A 23,099-nucleotide genomic window follows, 5' to 3' on the forward strand; every position below is an offset into this window, starting at 1 on the left:
TTACAGTTAAAGGGTTTTTAGAGAACAAAGAGTAAAGTGTGGAGTGGAAAAAAGTAATCCATGAGTTTATCAGCAACAAATATGTCTGTCCACATTTGAAGCCGGTGGTGAATAAGATGAGTCTGTATCAGTGAAATCATCATGCGACTGAAATGATGAACCACTGTCACAAAAGAGGCACTGTTATTAATAGCAGACTATTGTCTGACTATTGATTCTGAGGGGTTTGTCGGGGTTTGTGGGGTTTTAGTATTTATTTGTATAAAAGAAAACACTCAGGCCCTGTGTGTTTACCGCTTTAGTGTAATTCAAAACTTTGTTTTCCTTTTCTGTGTTTTCTTGTAAAGCTAAAAATGATTAACTTTATTTTCATTATTAATTATGATTGTAAAGTTTTGAAAAGTTTGCCCCCCTTCATTCTGAAGATACTAAAGAAAAAAACAAATGCAGCCAAATGCTTTCAGGAAGTCTCTAGTCGGTAAATGCAGTCAGTCTGTGTGTGTTTACAGCAACAGAGAGTTTTGAGAACAAACAAAAACCATGTTGGACACATGAAACGTGTTGAATAAGATATTGAGGTCAGATGAGATCAGAATGAAACTTCATGGCTTACACTGAAAACACCGTATGTGTCCGAAAACCAACACCTTGGTGATTCATCCTCAATCACCAAGGTGAAGCATGGTGGTGGCAGCATCATTCTTTGGGTCTGCTTTTGTTCAGCAGGAAAGAGAAATCCAGTAATAAACTTGTTAACAAATAAACAACCATAGCTGCAGTCTAATGGCTTAGATTTTCAAGTTTAAAAATGGCCTAGTCAAAGGCTAAGCCTAAATCCAGTTAAAAACTAGTGGCAAGACTTGAATATTGATGTCAATAGATAGACTCTGATTAATCCAGCTGTGTTTGACCAATTTTGCAAAGAGGACATGTCAAATATTTCTGTTTTTAGATACACTGACATAATTAGAATACGTATGAATACGTTTTGCAAGGCACTGAATATTTAACATGATGATATTAAGAGTAACGGAAACTTGAAATCCACTTGCAAAGTTGTTGTTGAAGCTGCACATCTGAGAGAATGGCATGCAACCAGAGGCAGGTGCAGGTGAGGAGGACAGCTGCAGCTGCTAACAGCTGCTGCCCCGTGCTGCACGCGCTCAGTGGAGAGGTCACTGCAGGTCACTGCAGAACAATAACCATCAGGATTTGTCTGAAAGTGACTCAAGCTGGAAACTTGGGAAGATTCAGTGACTTTTAAGTGTAACTGCTAGGATTGGACAGTTGACTAGTAATTTACTTTAGGTTTGAACTGAATTATAAACCATAATTTAGGTTGCTGTTGTTTGCAGCTTTTCTGATTTTTATTTTCATAAGAATGCATAAAGTTAAACTCCATAGATCCCATGGGTGCAAAGACTTTGGCAATCAGCAGAATCCGCAAACAGAAATCCGCTGCCAGGCCGATGCCTGGGCATTGTTGTAATGATGCATAATGCACTTTAATTCTTGTGTTATTCTACAGGCTTTAATATATGGTCTCTCTCTCTCTTTCTCTTCAGCCTTTCCTTAACTGAAGTGTTTCTTTATTTTGACTCTTCACACTTTCACACTGTCTTTAGGAGGGAAGTCATTTTTTCCCCCCTTTGGGGCGTGAGCGCTTCCAGCAGCCGTCTCTGAGCTCCATTAACAGCCGCGTTCAGAAGTGGCTGCATTTGTTCAGCAGCAGCGGCAGCCATTTATTTGACAGAGCCGAGGGCAGCTGGGAACGCCGCCGGATTCGTTACACGGGGTTTTTGAAAATTCTCCCCTGCGCCGCCTTTTGTTGGGACTTCTCGGGGACAGCGAGCAACGGAGGAGCGAAGGGGGAAGAAGACTGAACAACACAGTGTGAAATGGGATTTAAAACCATGTGATTGTGAGTGCGCAGCCTGTGAAGTAACGGGTTGAGGGCGCTTAGACAGAGTCTGGAACGTTTGAGGGTAAACCAGCGTAGCTTTTGTTCACTGTAAATCCGATTGTACTCTTTTATTTATTTATTTATTTATTTATTTATTTAATTCCTAGTTTTTTTGCATGCAAGCTGCACTATCTTCCCGTTTGGTTTATTTCCTTTTAATCCGGCCCCATTACCATTTTACGAGCGCAAACCGTTCCAGTCAGACCCTTTGCTGCAGCAGCAGTGTTAATGTCATGAGTGAAGCATTGCTGAAGCATGGAGGGATTTGAACTTCTAACCCTGGCAGTGTGAGTCTTCACAGGCTGAGCCACCATGACTGATAAAAAAGAAATGGATTTATGACACCGTAGGCTCTACAGTCCAGAAATTAAGTGTACAACATGACCTTCTGTCATTTTATACATATATATATATACATACATATATATATGTGTGTATATATATATATATATATATATATATATATATATATATATATATATATATATATATATATATATATATATATATATATATATATAAACACCAGAGCAATAGAGGCTCAGATCTACCACACCAGACAAGACCCAAGGTGTAGGTTGTCCAAGGAGGCCCCTGAGACAGTCCAGCACATAATAGCAGGGTGCAAGATGCTGGCAGGGAAAGCATACATGGAACGACATAACCAAGTGGCGGGCATAGTGTACAGGAACATCTGTGCAGAATATGGACTGGAAGCCCCGAGATCAAAGTGGGGAACACCCCCAAAAGTGGTGGAGAATGACTGAGCTAAGATCCTGTGGGACTTCCAGATCCAGACAGACAAGATGGTAATGGCGAACCAACCGGACATTGTTGTGGTGGATAAAGAACAGAGGAAAGCCGTTGTGGTGGATGTAGCAATACCAAGTGACTACAACCTCAGGAAAAAGGAGCATGAGAAATTGGAGAAATACCAGGGCCTCAGGGAGGAACTGGAAAAGACCTGGAAGGTGAAGACCACAGTGGTGCCTGTGGTCATCGGGGCCCTCGGGGCAGTCACCCCCAAACTGGAGCAGTGGCTAAAACAGATCCCAGGAACAACATCAGACATCTCAGTCCAGAAATGTGCAGTTCTAGGCACAGCCAAGATACTGCGCAGAACCCTCAAGCTCCCAGGCCTTTGGTAGAGGACCCGAGCTCAGAGGATGAAACAGACCACCCGCGGAGGGTGAGAAGGGAATTGTTTTTTATTTTTTATGTATATATATATAAATGGATTTTTAACCTATGGTTTGAAAATAAGGGATATTTAAAATCTGTCACGGTTGCATTTTGTAGCCCAATAGTTACATGTTGGTCTCCTCTAATGAGAGCATGTTCTTCTTTGCTGTGTGGCTTGTGGAAAAGTGCAAACTGGAAGTTGTTTCGCTTTTTTTGAACACTGATTTTCTTCTTACCATTTCTCCGTAAAGTCCAGATTTGTGAGAAGAAAGATTAAAACATGGTCTCTTTAACAGATTCTCCCACCTGAGTTGTGCGGCTGCTCCAGAGTTGGTCGGTTTTTAGCGTTGCCACAGTTTTCTGAAGTTTGATGGTTTGAACAATGTTTTCAGAGCTTTTCAAGGCCTGGAAGGATGTCTTTTAAAGTAACCATGCATGTGTTAATCTAATTCATCTCTCACCAGTCTGCTGTGTTCCTCGGTCTCAGATGTTCTGTAAGAAATCTTCTAACGTCAACACACCGAGATGAAATTACGTCTTGTTACTAACTATGTGATATTTGAAGGTAAATGTTTGCACTACGTTTTATCTAGAGGTGGCAGGGCGCTGAATGCAAATGTCCGCCACGCGTTTCTGATTTCTGTTAGTTGGTTAAATATGAAAATCCTTTGTCATTTTGCTTCCCGCTTCACAGTAATGTTCTTCTTCTTTTCGGTCGGGAGATTTGTGGGTGTGACAGAACAAAACGTAAAAAAGTTCATATTTTTAACCCTCCTGCAAAGGCCACGTACCTTTAAGTTGTCTTCAGACCGTAAAATATTTGATTTAAATATTGAAAGCCTTTTGAAATCACAACTCAGCTAAGTGGCATGTCTGAATTTGTCCCTCTTCCTGCTGTAGGGGAAAATGCCAGGGCTCTTGTTAATAACCCCTTGCTCTGACGTATGTTGACCACTTTTTAAGTATTTCTGAAGCTGTTTCCTGCCTTTCTGCTGAACGCTTCTTAATACACTATTTCCGTTCAGATTTCCTGGCAGCAGGCTCAGGATGTTCTGACATTCAAGAAGCTTTGAGTGTGTTATTAGTCAGGCTACCTGGCGCAGAGAGATAGCACCGAACTCCCTCAACCCTTTGAAACGCTGGGACTGCTTCTCCCCACAAAAGCGTCTCAGGGAGCCGCAGCCTCACTCTTTCATGGCTCGCTCGTCGGCTGAACGCGTCGCCGTTGATTCTAAATCAGCGTGGTTATTCTTAGAGTTTCTATGCATGCCAACCCCCCGACTCTCCTCCTCCTTTGAAGTGCGGACACATGCAGGGGGAAAACGCCAGAAGGAAACCCATAGGAGCAGTAAAAGCTTCCAAAAGTGTCTCAAAGTTGTTATTGGCGAAAAGCTTTGTTTTCCCCTCGGTGCAAAAGACGTCAGAGTAACCTTCCATTTGTTCGGTTTTCAATTTTGGGGGGTTATTAATGTTTCATTGTTTTTATGCACACTGAAGTGAATATGTATTGGAGGCTGTCGGATGCATTAGTTATGACTTTCTGGCTTCAGGGGAGGATTACCCCTCCTCACCTAAAGCAATCCACATTTCATAGAGTCTTTATGTTACTCTGAGGTCGATCTGATGGGCTAATATTAAAGGAAGAGTTGGCCACTTAAACAGACTTGTTATTGACTGATGAAAAAGGCATATTTGCTTTTATGTCTGTTTAGTCAGTTTCAGTACTGACCGTTTAGATTAAATTTATCGCCAACTCAGAGGTTGGATATATATGAGGTTGGCTGCAAAATACTGAATAGACCTTTTAAATTGGGAAGGAAAATGTGCAACAGTATTGTAAAGTCTGGAATGGGATGGATCATTTTCTGGACAATAGCAGAAAAATACGACTTTCTATATATGGCGTTGGAAAATGATGATAATAGAAAACCTGATGCTACAATTCACAACATTCAAGTCGCAGCAACATAATGATAGACCGTGTGGGTTTTCAGCATGCAAGTAGGACGACTGAACTAAAAAGGCGAATCTTATCACATCATTTTCTTTCTTCTTAATTTCTCACATGTCCAGCTGAGCTGTGTCAGAGTCCTCATGCAGAATGTCCAAATGTATTCAGTGTTAAATACAGCAAAAATTGTTCTAAAGTCTTCTGCTGATCAGCATTTGCGCACCAAGCCTTACTAAACCTGAGCTGATCTGCATCGTCAAAGCAAACGTTGTTTTGACGTTCCCCATCTATTCTCCTGCAACAATCCTGAATAGCCACATTATGAACTGTTTAGTTGAAGCCCTTTAACACAGGAGAATATTACAAGAGTTTTTAACATGCAGCAGTAAAACATTCACATCATGTGCTGCCTAGTCAAAGCCCCAAGCAAAACAAATGTACGAAGAAAGCAAATTACAGTCGGTGTTGCTCCATGTTCCAAGTCATACTTTATTCATAATTACAATTTCACAACAATACATAGAAGTAAAAATTCATGTTACTGGGTAGAAATTAATACCATGAAGGTGCAAGAAGCAAAACTGAACTTTAAAGATTTTTATCTACTGGCTGTGTTGGGATGCAAAAATTAATATCAATAAGATAATAGATATGTGGACTATTTAGGTAACTAAGTATTTATTACCTTTACCTTTACAGCTCAAGGTCATTACATGTTTAAACAGATGTTTGATGATTGATGGTCCACTTTAACCCTCATCCATGCTGGGAACTTTCATGATATCATAAAAGTAGAGAACACATGTGGATAAGGGACTGAAAGGATCTTAGACACAAGTTCTGAAGCTTAAAGCACAACTTCAAATACTGAGGAGAACCTTTTAGCGCTCTGCGAGACAAACTCCCCTTTGGCAACGAATTTCATAAGATCTCATGGCACAAAACCTTGTAACAGCCCTGTGGTGGTTTTACTCCTCATTCTCAGGCCTCCAAACTGGTTTGTGTGAAAGTTCCTGTGCTAATGTCAGCTGCTCAGATTAGCTTTACTGCAACTGAAAAGATAGCTGTGAAAAAGACTTGAAAGCAGACAGCAACAGAACTGAACAAATGTCTAAAAGCTCAAACAAAATGTTGAACACAACATGATTTTTCAAACAGATTTTATTTGACAAGATTTGATCGTAGGTAACTAAAGAATGGCATAGAAAGATTCCGCCGACACTGCTTCATCTTTTTGGAGCTGATATTTTTTTCCTCAGTGAATAAAGTCTGTGTCTATTCTGTCTTTGGGGTTGCAGTCAAATGTGGTACGTATGCCGTGCCAGCAGGTGGCGATCACGTCTACACTAACAACACCAAAACCGAAAAAAACCGAAAAAACCCCACAAAAACCGTAGCAGGGTCAAGCAATATTCTCCCTTAGCCTGTTTGGCCTGTTTTAACTTCTTACAGTTCATACGCATTTAGCATTTATTAGACATAGTGTCAGGAGAAAGTGAGACGGATGTCAGGTCAGGGGGAGAAACATTAAAATGGTAATAGACGTTACAATATAGGCCTCCAGGTCAACATTTTGAATTGTCTCCTGAGATCCTGTCCTCACTTGTGTGCCACAAAAAAAAAAAAATCTGTTTTCCTCACGGGGAAAACTCAATTTGCATGTTTACAGCAGCTGGAAATGTTGAAGAAAATGTCTGTTTTACTCGATATCTGTGGTCGAGCGGAGAGCACCTAACTATAACATCTCATGCCAATCTACATGCTGGCTCTGGTAATCACTAATTCATTAATAATCATGACTAGAAAAGACATGGAGGTAAAGCAAAAAGAAGACTTCACACAGTAATGGTTTTGACTGGCTGAAAAAGGGTTAGCAAAACTAAAATCAGTCCAATAAACAAAAATCTAATAAAATCCAAAGATGAGACTCCACTGAGTTTTGGCGTGAAACAGATGTACAGTATATCTAGTTTACAGTCAGAGGCTAGAATTGCAGCTCGAGGGCATAAAATGCTCTGAAGTCTGATAAAATCTCCCTGAATTTAGAAGTCACCATCCAGTCATTTGTCGTCTGAACCTGTTTATCCTGGCGGAGTCGCTGGGTGGTGAGGCGGGGAGCTGGTCCCTATCTGCAGCGGTCATTGGGCCGGAGGCAGGGTACAACCTGGACAAATCAACAGTCCATCAGCAACACAGAGCAACCAACTGTGCCTGCACACTCACACACATACAAGCAATTTAAAGAGACCAACTAACATGAGAAAATAGGAGAATACACAAGCTCTTTGTAGGAAGAAACCACGTTGGGATTGGACTGCGTTGCTGCTTGGGAACGGTGATACCAACTGCATCACAATGCTGCCCTGGAAACCACCAGGAGACCTGATGCCGTTGATTTGTCAAAATTTGCCGCTTGAACGCCCCACGTATCTGCAGCGAGCCTCTGAAAGAGGATTCCCGTGAGGCTGTGACTCAGATGAACATTTCCTCTTTGTCTGGCAGTGGGATTGCTTTTTTTTTTGTTTGTCTGAAAACAAGCACATGGACTGCAGAAGGCTACCATGCTTACTGTGCATAAAACAGCCTGGCAAAGTAAAAAAAAAAAACAAAAAACACATCAAGGCCCTGGAGTGTCTGTGGGAAGAATCATTTTTTGTTTTTTGGGGGAAAAGCTTCACTGAAAATACCACATTTTTTAAAAAGCTAATACAAACATTTCTATTTGAGTCATAAACTGAAGCAAAAATATAGAATAAACAAAGTATGTGGTGCTTTGTAGCAAGCACCACATATTTTGAGTGCTTGCTACAAAGAATATCATACAGTTTTGCCTCTTATAATGTAACATTGGGAGTCTAACAACATGACATCAGCTTTTATCATTGAATCAAGAGATCTGCTTAGTAACAAGCCTGCAATCGGCTGCCTTACAGATGAGCCAGTCATAGTTTGTTAGCTCCAGTTTTAAAATGGCTCTACCTGAATAAAAGTGACGCACCTCCTCTCATAGGAACTCAGTTATATGATGTAAAACCAGAGTTTAGTAACCACTTCCAGGCTGAACTGTGCATTTAACAGTGTATTTAATGACGTGATCGGGTGCTTATCCCAGCTGATTATCCCAGCTTTTGTCACGGATCCTAAGATCATTTTAATGACAGAGAAGGATCAGAATCAATTACTGGATTTTGTTTGCTTTTGGATTCAGCCTAGTAATAAATAATTTGGGCCATTTAACATGAGCAGAATAAACATGTCTGTTACGTGTGGGTGTCTATATTGTAGAGTTGCTCTTCCTCCTGCTGTAAATGTATTATGAAGGCCATTTGGTTTTGAACGTGTGTGTGCGTGTGCGTGTGTGTGTGTTGGGGGTCAGCAGGCAGTGAGGCTCCTTGTAATCCAGTAATCAAACCAGCTGCCACCGAACCCAACCCCCCACTTTTGTACTCCTGTGTTATTTCTCCCATCCTCCCTCCATTTCTTCCTCCTGTTTCAGTGATTCTGACCAGTGGTTTTATTTGTATATATATATATATTTGTATTTTTTTTGTTTAATCTCTCCTTTCCCGCCTTTGTTTGCACAGTTTCAGTCCATAGTAATTGACAAAAATATTCAAACAAGTATTTGGTTTCTTTATTCTTCATATATTGACAAGTATGTCTTTTATTATTTTTTTAAAAGCACTCTTTTTTTTCTCCGCTCCTTCACCGTTGCGTGCTTTTCCCTCTTCCTGGTTTTTTAATAAACCTCATTTGCTGTCCTTCATCCTCCGCTGCCTCTCTGTCCTCCTGATCCTCTGTGTCCGTCTCTTCCTCTGCCCCTCACCCTCCATCAATTTCTGCCATGTTCCTCTCTTTCCTTCATCACAGTAGTATGTTTTCCTGCTTCAGGGCCTTTTTTCTTATATTGCCGCATTCCTCATTCATTCAAGATTTACTGCCTTTTATTTGTTTGACTTTAACACCAAGTCACCACCGCACTGTTAGAAATTACCTCCTCCAGTCGGTGCGACCCCTTTGTCACAGTGGATTGCTTTACAGACACTCAGAGCTGCAGCCTGCTGTGTATTCTGTATTGATGATGAAACACAGGTTGTGGATGAAGTAGCTTTAGGTCAATGATGAACCGTTTCTAACTAAAGGAGCGCGACTGGTGTTGGAAGTAATGAGAAATAATTGTTTTGTGCATCTTTGTGACTTATTAAAACTTTCGCGGAGTGTATTTACAACAGTATTTCCAACACTCGCAACAATATTTAATACAGTATATTTATGCTGTGATGTGAAATTGATTAATTTCATGTTTACATTGATGGTTCTGGAATTGTCCATTTTCTTAAAAGCTCTGTGGATTCTTATTCACCACATCTGAAATTTGAGATAAAGATTTACCAGCAGTGACATCTGAAGCTGTCATTAAAAATCAGAAACATTTTGATTCTGACTGCTGTAGACATTGCATGAAGCCAAAGGTTGGAAGTTGGATGATTTTATTGTAACACCCACAGCATAGAAACGTTTCCTCACGTGACAAATGGGATCGTTCAGAAGGATACGTTTCTCCCTGCCCGTTTACTTCTCCAAAAGCAGTCACTGTATTTGATTTCTTACTATTTTAATTATATATGACCCATAAATGCAACTTTTCTCAAAGTTATTCTTACTTGAATAAACAGATTCAAGAAGATTAAATATAAATTTGCTCTGGTGAAAATAGATGCAAAAAGTCAATCACATTTGATTTATCTTGACAGTTTAATTAAAATGGGCTTATTGAGGGTTTTGTGGCTAATGTAGTTCTTTAAAAACAGCAGCCATTACCCGAATATTTAATTTGCTGGCAGCCTCTCTTACCATGAATGTATGTATCTGTAATTTATGATCATACACAAGTGGAGTACGCAGTGAGCAATTGTTTTATTGTATTACAGTCACTGCATATTTCGTGTCTGTTGCTCTTTCATTTCTCTCTGTCTGTTTTTCTTTTCTCATTGCTGTCCTGGATTAGGTCACACAAAACACACAGGAGGGTTTTTAGACCACATTAATACATGTAATTTAGCTGCAGCTATTATTTCATGTGGTATTCATCACTTTAGATGTTGCCCAAATATATTTACTCAAGTACATTCAAAACCAGTTTATTGCAATTTTAACTGTTTAATGTCTTTTTTTTTTTTTTTGCAAAACCAAACAATAACGGAGGCAACTGTTTCACCAATTTGAGGAACAAGTTGATTAAAATAAAGACTGCCTGTACTTTAGAAAGATTGGAATTATGAAAAAAAACAAACATGTTGTTTATTGGTATTTAATTCCAGTAGTATTGTGTTTCTCTGTGCACGTATTTTAAATCTTATTTTATGTGAACATTTTAGTTTTTTTTTTATTGATGCTTATATGTATTTTTTAATAAATATTTATGTGATATATGTTTTATTTTGTTTGATTATCTTTATTAAACAGCATTTGGGTCTTAGCTGCATGTTTTAAAATATGCCAGCAGCCAACAGACGCTCTGAAAAAACAAAAAACAAAAAAAAAAACAGATTTGCATTCACACCAACAATTTTCCCCTCTTGACTCTTCACTTTTCAGACGGCGTCCACAGCATCTCAGCCCAGTGTGTCCTGCGTGTCCTCATCATCACAGAGGACATGCTGGGAAGCAGCGTCACCGTCCGCCTGCAGAACATGTCCCAGGGGCACTTCCTCTCCCCGCTGCTCGGTAACTTCCTGGAGGGTGTGTCCGCGGTTCTCTCTGTGCCCGTCGAGGACGTTTTCATCTTCAACATCCAGCCGGACTTGGACGCGACACCGGGACGCATTCTGAACGTCAGCTTCTCTGCCGCGTTGCCGGGCGGCCATTTCTTCCCCTCCGAGACGCTGGAGGAGCAGCTGTATTTGAACAGGCCCAGACTGACGTCGCTGACGCAGATGGAGGTTTGTTTACATTAAGACACGACACAGAGATGCTCATGCATAGCCAACAGGCAAGTAGCTGCTTCACTTAGTCCTGTGTCCTTATTCAACCCGAAGTGCCATTGTGTAGCCATTTTACTGAACAACAAATTTATATATTTTTTATCTTGAACAATACTTAGTGTCTTACTTGAGCATGATTACAAATATATATTTACAACAAAATAAAGCTTATCTCAAAAAGGAAAAGGTTGATAAAAGTTTATTACTAACCATATATATATATATATATATTTTTTTTTTACCAATTTCGTAGTTATTTTTAGATTCACAAATATACATTTAAAGGAGACAATCATGCCCTTTTGTACAGATTGACTTTCTTTCTTTAGGTATTAGTGAAATGTCTTTGACTTAAATAGAAATAAATAGAACCTAATAAGCAGAAACTTTACCAATCAAACAACACAAATATGCAGCTCCACCACAATAAAAAAAAAAGAACCGAAAAGTTAAGGGATTTCAGTAATTCAGTTGAAAATGTGAACCTCAACCTGCTACATGTATAATTGCACATTTATTTGTTTATTTCTGTTCATTATTATGATTATGGCTTGCAAAAATTCTGAATTTTACATTACCCCAATAAAAAAATATTTTCAATACAGAAATGCAAGGAAAATGGTTGATTTGACAACTGCCCAAATAGACAGCCATTGTCATTATCCACAAGGAGGGACCAAAGGTAGAGTGGAGAGAAGGAAAATACGGCACCACAGGGATACGTGTAGCCTTGAGAAAATTGTAAATAAAGCCATGTTCCTGTGGTGTTACTTGTATTAGGTCTCTCCTGAATCAGAGACAGCATTGGGATCAATGTCAAAGGAGACAAAAATACTGTTTTCAGGAGAAGGTGACACGTACATTTCTTTTGGAAGTTAAGGGTCAAGAATTTGGAGGTAGAATGCAGATGCACGTCATCCAAGTTTCTCGTTCATCACGTCCAAAGTTAGCACAGCTCTCTACCAGGAAGTCGTAGAGCTCTTAATGCTTTCATGTGCTGACATGCTTTAATGGAGATGATCTACTCATTTGTCGAGAAGAACGAATGTTTGTTACAGCACCTAACTCAAATAGTTCAGATTTCTCTTGACTTACCAAGAGGGATCTCAGGAATATCTGACATGAACTGACAGTAACACGAGCCAGATGCTAATCACACAGCAGCCATATGGCTTCACGCAAGACTACACAAATAACACCACCATATGTCACCATGCATGAAATCCACATACCTGCACACAACACTGGGCATCAGTTATCTACACGTGTACACAGCCCTGAGCAATTCTGTGCACACAGAACCGAAAAAAACAAAAAAAAACCAACACAGATCTGAACATGTGAACGTGTGAAATCTGCAGGGAAGAACATTTCTAAAGTGAAATGAAGAGATGCATTGTGAATTGTGTATGGCTGCCAATTCATGGGTAAGAAAGAAGAACTTTGAGTTTAAGAATTCAAGTTGATTTTTTATTTAATTTACCAGATCTGATGAGGAAAAAGATGGTCGGTTTCTGGAAATTATTTGATCTTACACAGTTTAGTGACAGGCTACTTAAAGGTCTCCTCATACCATTGAATTCCCGGCATAATATTTCTAATATGTAGTGAAGGAATTTTATGGAGAGGTGCTAATGCCATCCATCTTAATCTAATACTTTTGTTTTTAGAAAAGAATAAAAAAAGAACAAATAACGTTTACAATTTAAAAGTGTACATCAAAAACAAATCATTTGGCAATTTAAAGTGCACAAGTGGAGATTCAGCTTCAAACCCAACATCAAAGAGTAAAGGCTCTCCATGGAGAGCAAATCTGTCCTTAGATACTGAAGATATTTGCACATGAAAGACAGGAAGTGATCACAGATTTGCAGAAAACAGGACAGGCAGAGGACACGATCAAAAGTGTCTCAGGACAGAGAGACATTCAACATAAATAACCAACATCTGGATAAAAAACCAAGTGGCAGTGAAAATTTCTCAATGACACGTGGCGCATTATTCCATACAAACACAGTGACGATGAAGAACTGCAAACACTCATCCTCACCAACACAGGAGCAGGTACAGATGCAGCTGAGGATCCAGTAGAGTATGGATCATGCACTAAGGAGATTTAGAGTAATCAAATTAATCATGAGATTTATTTTGACAAGATAAAATGGTTTTAATTGATAAACTTTTAGAAAACATTAGAAATACATGGAAAGTTGATGAGCCAGACTCTGAGATCCATCCATCCATCCATCCATCCATCCATCCATCCATCCATCCATCCATCCATCCATCCATCCATCCATCCATCCATCCATCCATCCATCCATCCATCCATCCATCCATCCATCCATCCATCCATCCATCCATCCATCCATCCATCCATCCATCCGAGAGTCTTTTTTACATCGACACATCATGTACATTGTTACTTACAGAAAGTGCTGAGCGGTGATTGGGGTTCTGGCTGAAGGTCTTGGTTTGTAATGGAACATGCTTTATTTTATTGATTCGGCTTCACAAGGGAAGAGTATTAATTTTTCTATCACTGCTTTTTATGACTCATAGGAATATCCATTAAAAGAGCCATTAAAGTTTCCATCAAACTCTGCTCCCGCTTATGCAAAGCTGGCCGAAGTCTGAGCTAGATGGAGGTCGGCCGGTTCTGGTTTAATTGTAAAGTTCAGATAACAACTGAAAAGCTGGAAGGGAGAACATGAACTGTGCAGAGGCCTGATCCCGCTGACGGTGAATATCTACAGCGACACAGCTAACAGAGGCATCTGACACATTGGGATGAAAGCAACTAGCATACCGAGCAATGATGGTCTGTGGACCATCATTGGATGGATTGTTCTCCTCAAGTACCTTTCTCTTTCCTCTCTCCGCTTCCATTGTTCAAGGTTCTCCCATTCGATGACAACGTGTGTTTGCGAGAGCCCTGCCAGAACTACATGAAGTGCATCTCAGTGCTGCGCTTCAATAGTTCGGCGCCGTTCATCTCGTCGCCTTCCATCTTGTTCCGCCCGATCCATCCCATTGCTGGCTTGCGGTGCCGGTGCCCGGTGGGCTTCACGGGCGATTACTGCGAGACGGAGATCAACCTGTGCTACTCCAACCCCTGCCTGAATGGAGGAGTGTGTGCCCGCAGAGAGGGAGGCTACACCTGCATCTGCCGTGAAGACTACACCGGTGAGTGGGATGGAGAGAGTCGTGGATGAGGGCAAAGAAAGAGTTGCAGGCACAGCTTGATCTGTGATATAGAAAACTCTGAAATGTGAGCGATTTCAGATTTCTCTCCTGGTATTGAACCTTTATAATATCCATGTGTTGGTTCTGACTGCTCTGGTTGGCAGAACATGCTGTACCGCCTCCGATTTTCCATGCACTCCCCAACCTACATGGTTTGTATTAACTGGTTGCTACAATGAAACATCGGACTCTATAAAGGATGTGTGAACTTGGCTATAAACTGGACCTTCATTGGGTTGCAGCAGCAGTAGTGAAAATCAAGGCTCAATGCGTATAAACATTGAAGGTCATTGTAACCAGAACCATATAACTGGTCATATTTAGCATGTTTAGTTCCAGTGAACTTTTTGTACAGACCATCATGTGTATGAATGACATAATATAATTTTGGCCTTTTAGTGATTTAGTGACCCTTATTTTTTGAGCGTGGGCTGATTTTCAGCTATACCTAATCCCATAAATAATAAAAACACTCTTATTGTCCCTCGTACCATTTCGGCTGCATATTTGACCAGTCTTCTTGTCAGAATAGGGAGAGCTTCATTGAATAGGTTGGTATCTCGGAACACACCAGACTTTTCAGGGAAAATATCTTCCAATTAAATTACAAATTGGATTTATTGTTGAAGCACAAAGTTCTGTTCACATTTTTTCCCAAACTGTATCGCTCAGATGAAAGGCACAATCAATATGGACAAAGAAAGCAGAAACTAAGAAGGAAGCCAAAGTTTAAATAATGAATACATTAAAGCATAACGTATTTGCAGCTGTCAGTCAAAGAGTCAAAGATTCAGCTCAACTGTGAAGCACGGAGGTGGCAGTAGCATTCTGAGGGTCTATTTTGCACTCCAAGAATATTAACAGGATCTTTTTAATGGCATCAAAAACTTTGTTGCTTCTTTGCAACGAGCTGAAATACACTTAGCTCCAATATCATGTTGGTTGTTTGTGGGTGTTTCAGCACAGAGTTTAGTTCTGTGTGAATGAAAAAAAAAATCACAATCAAACTTTTGCAATTAATTTTATAATTTTTTTCTTTAATTTTTTTAACTGTTTTTTTTTTTTTTTTTTACCCAAAACCAAAGGTACATTTTTTTATATTCTTTCTCAATATACTAACCCTGACATAAATGTTTGAAAACTTGAAGGCATTTGAATTACTTGATTTAATAAAAAAAATACATAGACATTAGAGGTAGAAACCAACCAATGTTTGCTCCCACATTATTGATGTAGAAGCTGAAGACACGATGAAAATAAAGAGCAGGCAGTGCATCCGTCTGTTTTTGTTTTAAGTCTTTAAGTGTGCTCTGGTAAAGTAACGCAGACTGTCAGGGATTCTTTGTTCTTGTCCCACACTGACTTCTTTTCTGATCCACTCCGTTTTCTCTCTTTTGTCATGTTGAGCCGAACAACATGAAAACACACACACACACACTCAGCCTCACGGGAGCCATTCCTCCTCCCGAACTACCTGTTAGTTCGTCTGTAACACACAGGCATTCACACGCAGACACACACACACGCAGAGAGGCAGTTGCTATTTTTTAATTTGTCATCTTCTCGCCTGCTCTAACCCAGACACAAAAGCTGTTGCATCTTTTCTTACCTTGCCCAATACACCAAACTCTTTTCAAGACATCATCCCTCTTCTCTGTCCCTTTATATTGCCTCAGCCATTGACTTGATATAAAAGAGTATGGAGTATAGGTTGTGTGCGACTATATGTGAGTCTGGGGGATATTTTACATTTCTTTTTATTTCGAGTCAAAAGAGAGCTGGAAGAAGGAAGCGGCACTTCTCTTTCATGAGCGAGACGGAGCGTTTTCCAGCCTCCCACCGAGACAGAGGGAGGGGAAGAGATGAGCAGAGAGATAAGAAATGAGGAGAGCAGAAAGAGAAGTGTAGTGACAAAGTGAAAGAGAGATGAAGGAGCCCAGGAAAGCTTATAGGATGGAGAGAAATCCGAGAAGTAGAGCTGACGGGAACATGAGGGAGAAGAAGTAATAAAATCTTTATTAGGGAAAATAGGAAAGAGGTGGAGATCATTTCAGATAATCGGATTTAGGAGAGAAAAGTTATTTACCGGGTAAGAAATGCGGTAAAAAGTTTGGTCTGTGTGTGGGCGGATCCCACCAAAACATTACCAGACAGGATTCAGATTTCCAGACCGGAGCTCCTCTGGACCGGTAATGTGAGTTCAGTTAAAATGAGACGGGCAGCGACTTAAAAACGATGAGTCACGAAGAGATGTGGGAATGTTTTAAAGTGGTAGATTTTATGACAGTGAATGGAAATAATTTGATGGAAGTTGGAGCTTGGAGCTGGGATTGACGGGAACCAGTGGGATTTCCCAGTTAATGCTCTGAAACCAAGCTAAACGCAACTAGCAATACATTGAAACGCTGCAACACTAAGGTCAAGTTTTTTTGTTTTTTTTTCCACTGTGTTTTATTGGAGAAGGAAGTGACATGATGTTGAATTTATGGCATAACATGTCACTTCCTGCTGCAAGTAAAAAAACCTTTTAACTTTTGGGTGTTTCCCAAATCCTAAACTATGATTTGTTAATTATTTAAAAAAGATTTAAGTCTAACAAATAAAGACAGAGGGGATAGAATAATTGCAAAATAAAGTGATAAATATTAAAAAGAAAAAAAAAATGTTTTGCAAAAACTTAACAAGAAAAATTGAGAATTAATGGAGTCGGCTTGAAAGGAGAGGGTGGAGTATGACAACGGTTTTAGTTGTGGATGGAGGGAGACGGATGGACTGAGTGAGAATAATAAAGAGGTGAAGCTTCCGGGGGAAATGGATGAAGAGGGGTGAGCAAGAACAAGGGAAATCAGCCCGGTCTGTTGTTGCTGAGCTCTTCCTGCGTAGGTGTCGGGAGTTGTAGCGTCTCCTCACCGCCCCGGGGCAAACAGAAGGAAAAAGAAAGAGGGATGACGAGGAATAGTCAGGGACGAATTGATTCTGCAACTCCTAGAAATCTCCAGACATCTACTAACCTTGTTTGCTCTGTGTTTCTTTCGGTTTTCCGTCCGGCCCCGCCGTTACCCCTTCCCCCTCTTATCCTTTCTTTGATTCGGTTTTTTCCCTGAAACTCTATGGATCGCTCTCACAGGCAGGAACTGAGCTTGCCCGGGGTTTTCATCAACACTTGGAAACCTTGGTTTTCCACAGAGGGAGTCGTATCTTTATTTTTATTTTTTCAGTCAGAAACAGAAGTCGGCATCAGATCTGAGTCAGGTTTGATGGTGAACAACTGCGCAGGTGTCCCTTTGCAGCACACAAGCTCTGAAAAGAGATTAGTGTAGAGCCTACACCTACACCTAACTTCAAAGAAAATCTAAAAAATTGTTTTCTCATCTTGTGGGAAAGCAAGATGTGGCGGTGACGTTTTAATTTTGATGAATACCCAAATGCAGAGACCAAGGGACTGGAAACAGCAGGGAACAAGTCTAAGAAACTGGGGAGATTAGAAATGTAGAATAATTATCAACTTTCACACAAAAATAACTCAAAAACACAAGGCACAAAATACAAAAGTCAGACAAAAAATAATCAATCAGGGTGACAACAAAACACATTTAGCCTTAACTTAGTCAGAATTTAACCCTTTAAAAGAGATATTTAGATGGTTTATTGTAATTTACTCTCTGAAATATCCCCAGTTGGATCCCCAGAGGTGAGCAAGGAATTAAATAAAACTTTAATGTATGTAAACCTCAACAAGCATCAATCCAGGCTTAAAAGCCCGTAGATGTATTGCTGTTGTGTCAGAGCTTTAACTATGTTCAGGTCTTTTCGTTGCGGTCACTTATAGACGCATATTGTTGGGCAATAATGCCACCTATTTAAAAGTTTTTTTATCCACATTGAGGGAAAACTCACCTAATCATTAACAGTTTCTTCATCTATTTGTGCCAAGCTTAAAGATGCCACCATTTCTATGAAGGCAACAAAAACCCAAATGGGTAATAAAATATAGATCTGCAATGTTTGATTTCACATAACGCAAGGTTTTGCTTCTCTGAGACACAAGCCTTAAACTGTTCATCAGGGATTAGTAGAAACAATACAGGATGAGCGATTTTTGGTAGATTTTGACATTCTGGAACAAGTCACATTTGAATTACAAATGGGTTAACCTGAGCCTTTAATGAGGATTCGGAGGCAAACGGTGAGAATGATGATTGTCTTCAAACCTGTCAGTAGTGGCAAATCTGTTCCATTTCCTGTTTATGTTCCCATCTGATTGGTTAAGGTTCAGTGTCCTCACTGATAAAATGACTAAATTCTGTGTTATGTGATTTACCAATACAGTGGCAGTGCAGGCATCCTAAACTCATTCTACTACAGCTCGTCTGAGCAACTCAACGTTTTCTGGCAGCGGCTCTGTAGGAGCATCAGCATCTACACCGGAGTAACGTATCTGCATGGAAACATATTTTTGAAATGAATTTCATTTTGGTTTTAAATATCAAAAATAACAATAAAACCTGACAATGTCATGTTCTACATTATTCCAAACTAGGTCAAAATGGGCTCATCTGATTTTACAGAAAAGTCTGATGTTATAAGGAAACAAAAGAGAAATACACTCACTGACTGAGTCTTTGGAAAAGAAAAAAAAATCAGCTCTTAAGCGCCTGCAAATTTCTCGTGACCTGACATCTGCCTTCTTAAATAATTAATCTAAACTGGGAATGAAACAGCTGCTGTGGTGTTTTATATTAGTGAGTCCAAACCTCAGAGGATGTCTGCTGGCCAAAGAGCAAAACTGGTCGAAAAGTTGGTTTCTAACCTTCCACTTAGTCGAATACATTCATGACCATCGTCAGATACGCTTCCTGTACAATCAAAATGTGCTTGTCAAATGTAAAGATATTAAACATAAGGGCTGTTGTTGATGTTGATACAGGCTTAGGGTTTGGTATTGGAGCATAAGCTTGGTTTGAATTACAAAAATGTTAGGTTCAGTTAAAAATGAATCCTCTTTGTTGGGAGTCTAGACTGCATGTCTACAGAAACTTCCAAAAATGGAAAATAATCTCCTTGTGATAAACTATGACTGAATAAAACTAAAGCTCTAGCTGCTATCAGGCAGACACATCGTCTGTTCAGGTTCTGCTCAGCGTATCTGCTCTGATATGCAAGATGCTTTCCAGCTCCCATAACTTCTTTTAATTACAGTGTAAGAGCAGCAGTGAAGAGAAGCAGCTGAAAATCTCAGTTTTGTAAAATTGTAACATGTAAACCTTGTAATAATGTGACTGTCAGCTTTTACATTTTTACACTTGCTGTAAGCCCCAAAAATCCTCTTCAAGTTCATCCTACACAAGGGAAGCTAAAGTTCTGACGTAAAATTCAAAAAGCAGCTGCAATAATTAACCATCTTCAGATAACAATTGGTCGCTGCCATTAATTACAACGGGTAAATGTGTAGGAGGACCATTTATAGAAAACTGTTTTGATTTAATTTATAATGGCGCTATCTGCTGAGATCAGCCAATATGTTTTACAAAAAAAAAAAGAAACACAAAAAGCCCAAGCATCACTAAAACAGAGCATATTTCCCTAATAACATCCACAGTGGAGCTTTTTGTTTTCGATTTGGCATGAACTGCGTTATGTTCCTGTCCTTCAGCTTTGGGTTGTTTCTTGGAAGCCAACTTTACAATTGCTTCATATTCACTGGAGGCAAAAAAAAATAAAAATAATAATAATAATAAATAAATAAATAAATAAAAGTATTCTGAATAGAGAAGCTGGATGAGGAGAAGTCCTCTCTCTTTACTCACACACATTTCCTGCATAGAGAATCTATAGTGAAAGTAAAAGTGCTCACTCCATCACTTTCTGTGTTGCCAATAAGTAACATTGATTTGAGTTATATTTCCATTAGAAAGTGTTTTTTCTTGTTAACAACAACTGCTTCTTTTTAGTGTTCTCGCTGTGCTCTGGTGGTCCAGATGGCTCATAGCACTTTTTTATTTTAGAGACGTGTTGTAATAAGTTCGTTTTGTGTTAGAGGAGTTATCTGGCTCCAAAATCTAATGATATTTGCACTCCAAGAAATTTCTCGTTACTTTTCCAGCCATCAATCTTTCCATAAACTGTTCTATATGATGGGACATCCTGTAAATATGTGAGACGTTTCTATATTTAATTGATTTATTGATTTTTGCCTTGAGTGATATCTTTAGAGAACCTACTGGCTCACTGTGCAAAAATCTTATCATACATTGTGATGTATGAGGTTACGGTAACTTACGAAAACGTAGAAAACAAGAATATTTTGGTTTTTATTCATAACAGAAGTAGCATTTATCTAAAATAAAAATGCATATTCTGCATCTCTGACATAAACAGCAGTGCACCGTTTATTAGCTCTGAAAGTAGTCGGTGGTTTCAGGAAGTTCCCAGCAGACAATGAACCTTACAGGTGGAGATAAAAGCTGACAGAAAGGGCAGATATGTGATTACACTCGCTGTAACACAGGGGGCAACGCCTCACAGAGCTGAACGATACAAAGAAAAAATTCATGAGATGCAAGGGAGACGCAAGTCAGGGAGACGGAAGCGAGGATCCGCACTAAATTAGTTTGTGAAAGGATAAACTGGTGAACGGCGAGAAGAGAGGACAGAGACAGAAATTAAATCTGTTGGTTCTGCAGAAGCAATTTGTATTTTTACACCAGGGGAGGTAGAAGCACAACATAGGAGTTAGCAGCACAGAGCAAGCTGGAGAAGAAATGCGGTAGGCAGAGATCAGATTAGTTTTGGGTGTGATAAAGTAGATATGCATGTTAGACTGAGAAATCTAATCCTGCCGATAGGGAGAGGAGACGGATCCCACACAGAGAGTACATTAACCGGATGAGGCTCGAGAAGAAAAATGCTTGAAATAAGCAAATGCTACTTTTTATCATTTATAAATGGGCCGGGTTTAAAAGTCAAGACAGGAAGCGACGTGGGAAGAGAAGGATTTATAAATGGAGAAAAAGACAAAAAGGGTAGACTGTGATCTTTAACCAGGCTGGACAAAATGACAAGAGACAGGAAATCAAAGATGGACACAAAATATATTGTTTTAATAGTTTCTTTAAAATAACACATCACAAAAGCAGAGTGCACACCTGAACTCTTTGCAGCAGAAAGAGATTTTCTTTAATATTTTACTTTGAATAACAAAAACTTCAATTTTTTTTGTATATGTAAGCCAAAGATTATTCATACTTCTGTCACAGTTAGATGCTGTAGAGTCAGTCAAAAGTTTTCGTTCTGGAAGTGAGACAAGCAGCTCACAAAGGTTACATGGCATATGAGGAGGGCAGGTTCTGAAAAAAGTATCTGCTTTAATTTACATTGTTGCCAATTCTAAAATGGCCATCAATGAAAAATAAAACTATACCTTTATTGGCATTACAGCAACCAGTCAACAATTACAAAAAGAAAAAATTATAAAATATGAGTAGACAGAAAAATATGAAAGGATGGTGCACAGATTTTGGAAACAAGTCTAATATTTTGCATCATGTATTTCTGAAATTATTTTTGGAGGAGATGTGAATGTAAAGTAGCCAGAGGCAGGAATGAACACAGACGCAGAGCCAGGTGTAAAGGTTATGGAGCTAATTATGCAGCACACTGAAACTCTCTTAGGACTCCAAAAAAAATCGATGTTTTACATCAATTATTTTGATAAGGCAAGAATTTATTTCCATGTTCTATTTATTTGTTTTTTTTGTCCTTTTTATTCTGTGAATTTGAGCAAAGATTGTAAAATTCGAAAGAAAACCATTTGAGAAACAATAATTAGTTATTTAAATTTTGTTGTGGTCTAAATACAAGAATAAGTAGCTGGTCCTTGTTTATTACACAGTATTTGTGCTGTTTTTCAGTGTACAAATACCCTATTAAAGATTTGCAGGGCACAACAGTCTGACGTTTTTTAAGAGCCATTCGTGAGGAGAGAAAGTAAAACAAATGCAAACTCAATTAGTTGTAAAGCGAGTCGGACAGCTGGGAGAAAATGCAATGAAAGTGACGGCAAAAGAAATCGCTGCTGAGATAAAACGCCGAGGAAATGACTGATGCTTCAAGAATGGGAGTTAAGATTACATGTTGAAGGAAAAAAGAAGATAATTTAGAAGAAAAGCAGCTTGAATAAAATGTTTAAAGTGGGAGATGAGTTAGAAATGGAAACAAACAGCTTGAGACGACGGCTGAAGAGGAAGATGAGGGCAGCGGGTTGTTGGGAAGATAAAAACCGTTCAAAGACAGGAGAGCCAGGCACGAAAAGAGATAATGGCATAGAATGGATTCAGCGAGTGACATTCATTATAAAGGTCATTAACCGAGTGACTGATTGTGTCTCTCGTGCGTTGAGACCCGACAGCAGAGAATTAAGTGAGTGCCATCAGTTCCCAAAGCGATCCGTTTTTCAAGTAGTTGGAGGAAACAGGGGCATCTAAATACACAATAGGCACTATTTAAAATATGCATGTTGAATGGGAATTTTTTTTTTACTGCAGTGGGCATAATTTGCTGAACTAAGTGGGATAAATGAATAAAAGCGTTTGGTGAGTACAGTAAAAGAAGGCAGGGTTTGTGTTAGGAAGATAACGCTGAGAGCTGTGAGGTGCAGGTTCAGGCTCCTCCAGGGCATTTCTGGCTTCTTTTAAAAGTGGAAAATACAGATCAAAACTTTATCGAGTCTGTGAAAATTCACATAACCTTGCTATTCCTGTACCAATAAATTAGA

At 39.4% G+C, this 23,099-nt stretch overlaps 1 protein-coding gene across 3 annotated transcripts in view; it reads left to right on the forward strand.

The window, feature by feature from the left end:
• The window catches only part of celsr3 (cadherin, EGF LAG seven-pass G-type receptor 3), a 107,017-nt gene that overhangs the window by 15,635 nt on the left and 68,283 nt on the right, over nt 1-23,099 (forward strand). For all 3 annotated transcript variants that reach the window (XM_008413213.3, XM_017305689.2, XM_008413214.3), the window contains exons 2-3: nt 10,695-11,038; nt 13,978-14,266. In XM_008413213.3, coding sequence (XP_008411435.3) covers nt 10,695-11,038; nt 13,978-14,266 — 633 coding nt within the window. The remainder of the gene's footprint in view (nt 1-10,694; nt 11,039-13,977; nt 14,267-23,099) is intronic.

Source organism: Poecilia reticulata, chromosome 7 (genome assembly GCF_904066995.2).
Source record: "Poecilia reticulata chromosome 7, P_reticulata-male-v2, whole genome shotgun sequence".
NCBI lineage: Eukaryota > Metazoa > Chordata > Actinopteri > Cyprinodontiformes > Poeciliidae > Poecilia > Poecilia reticulata.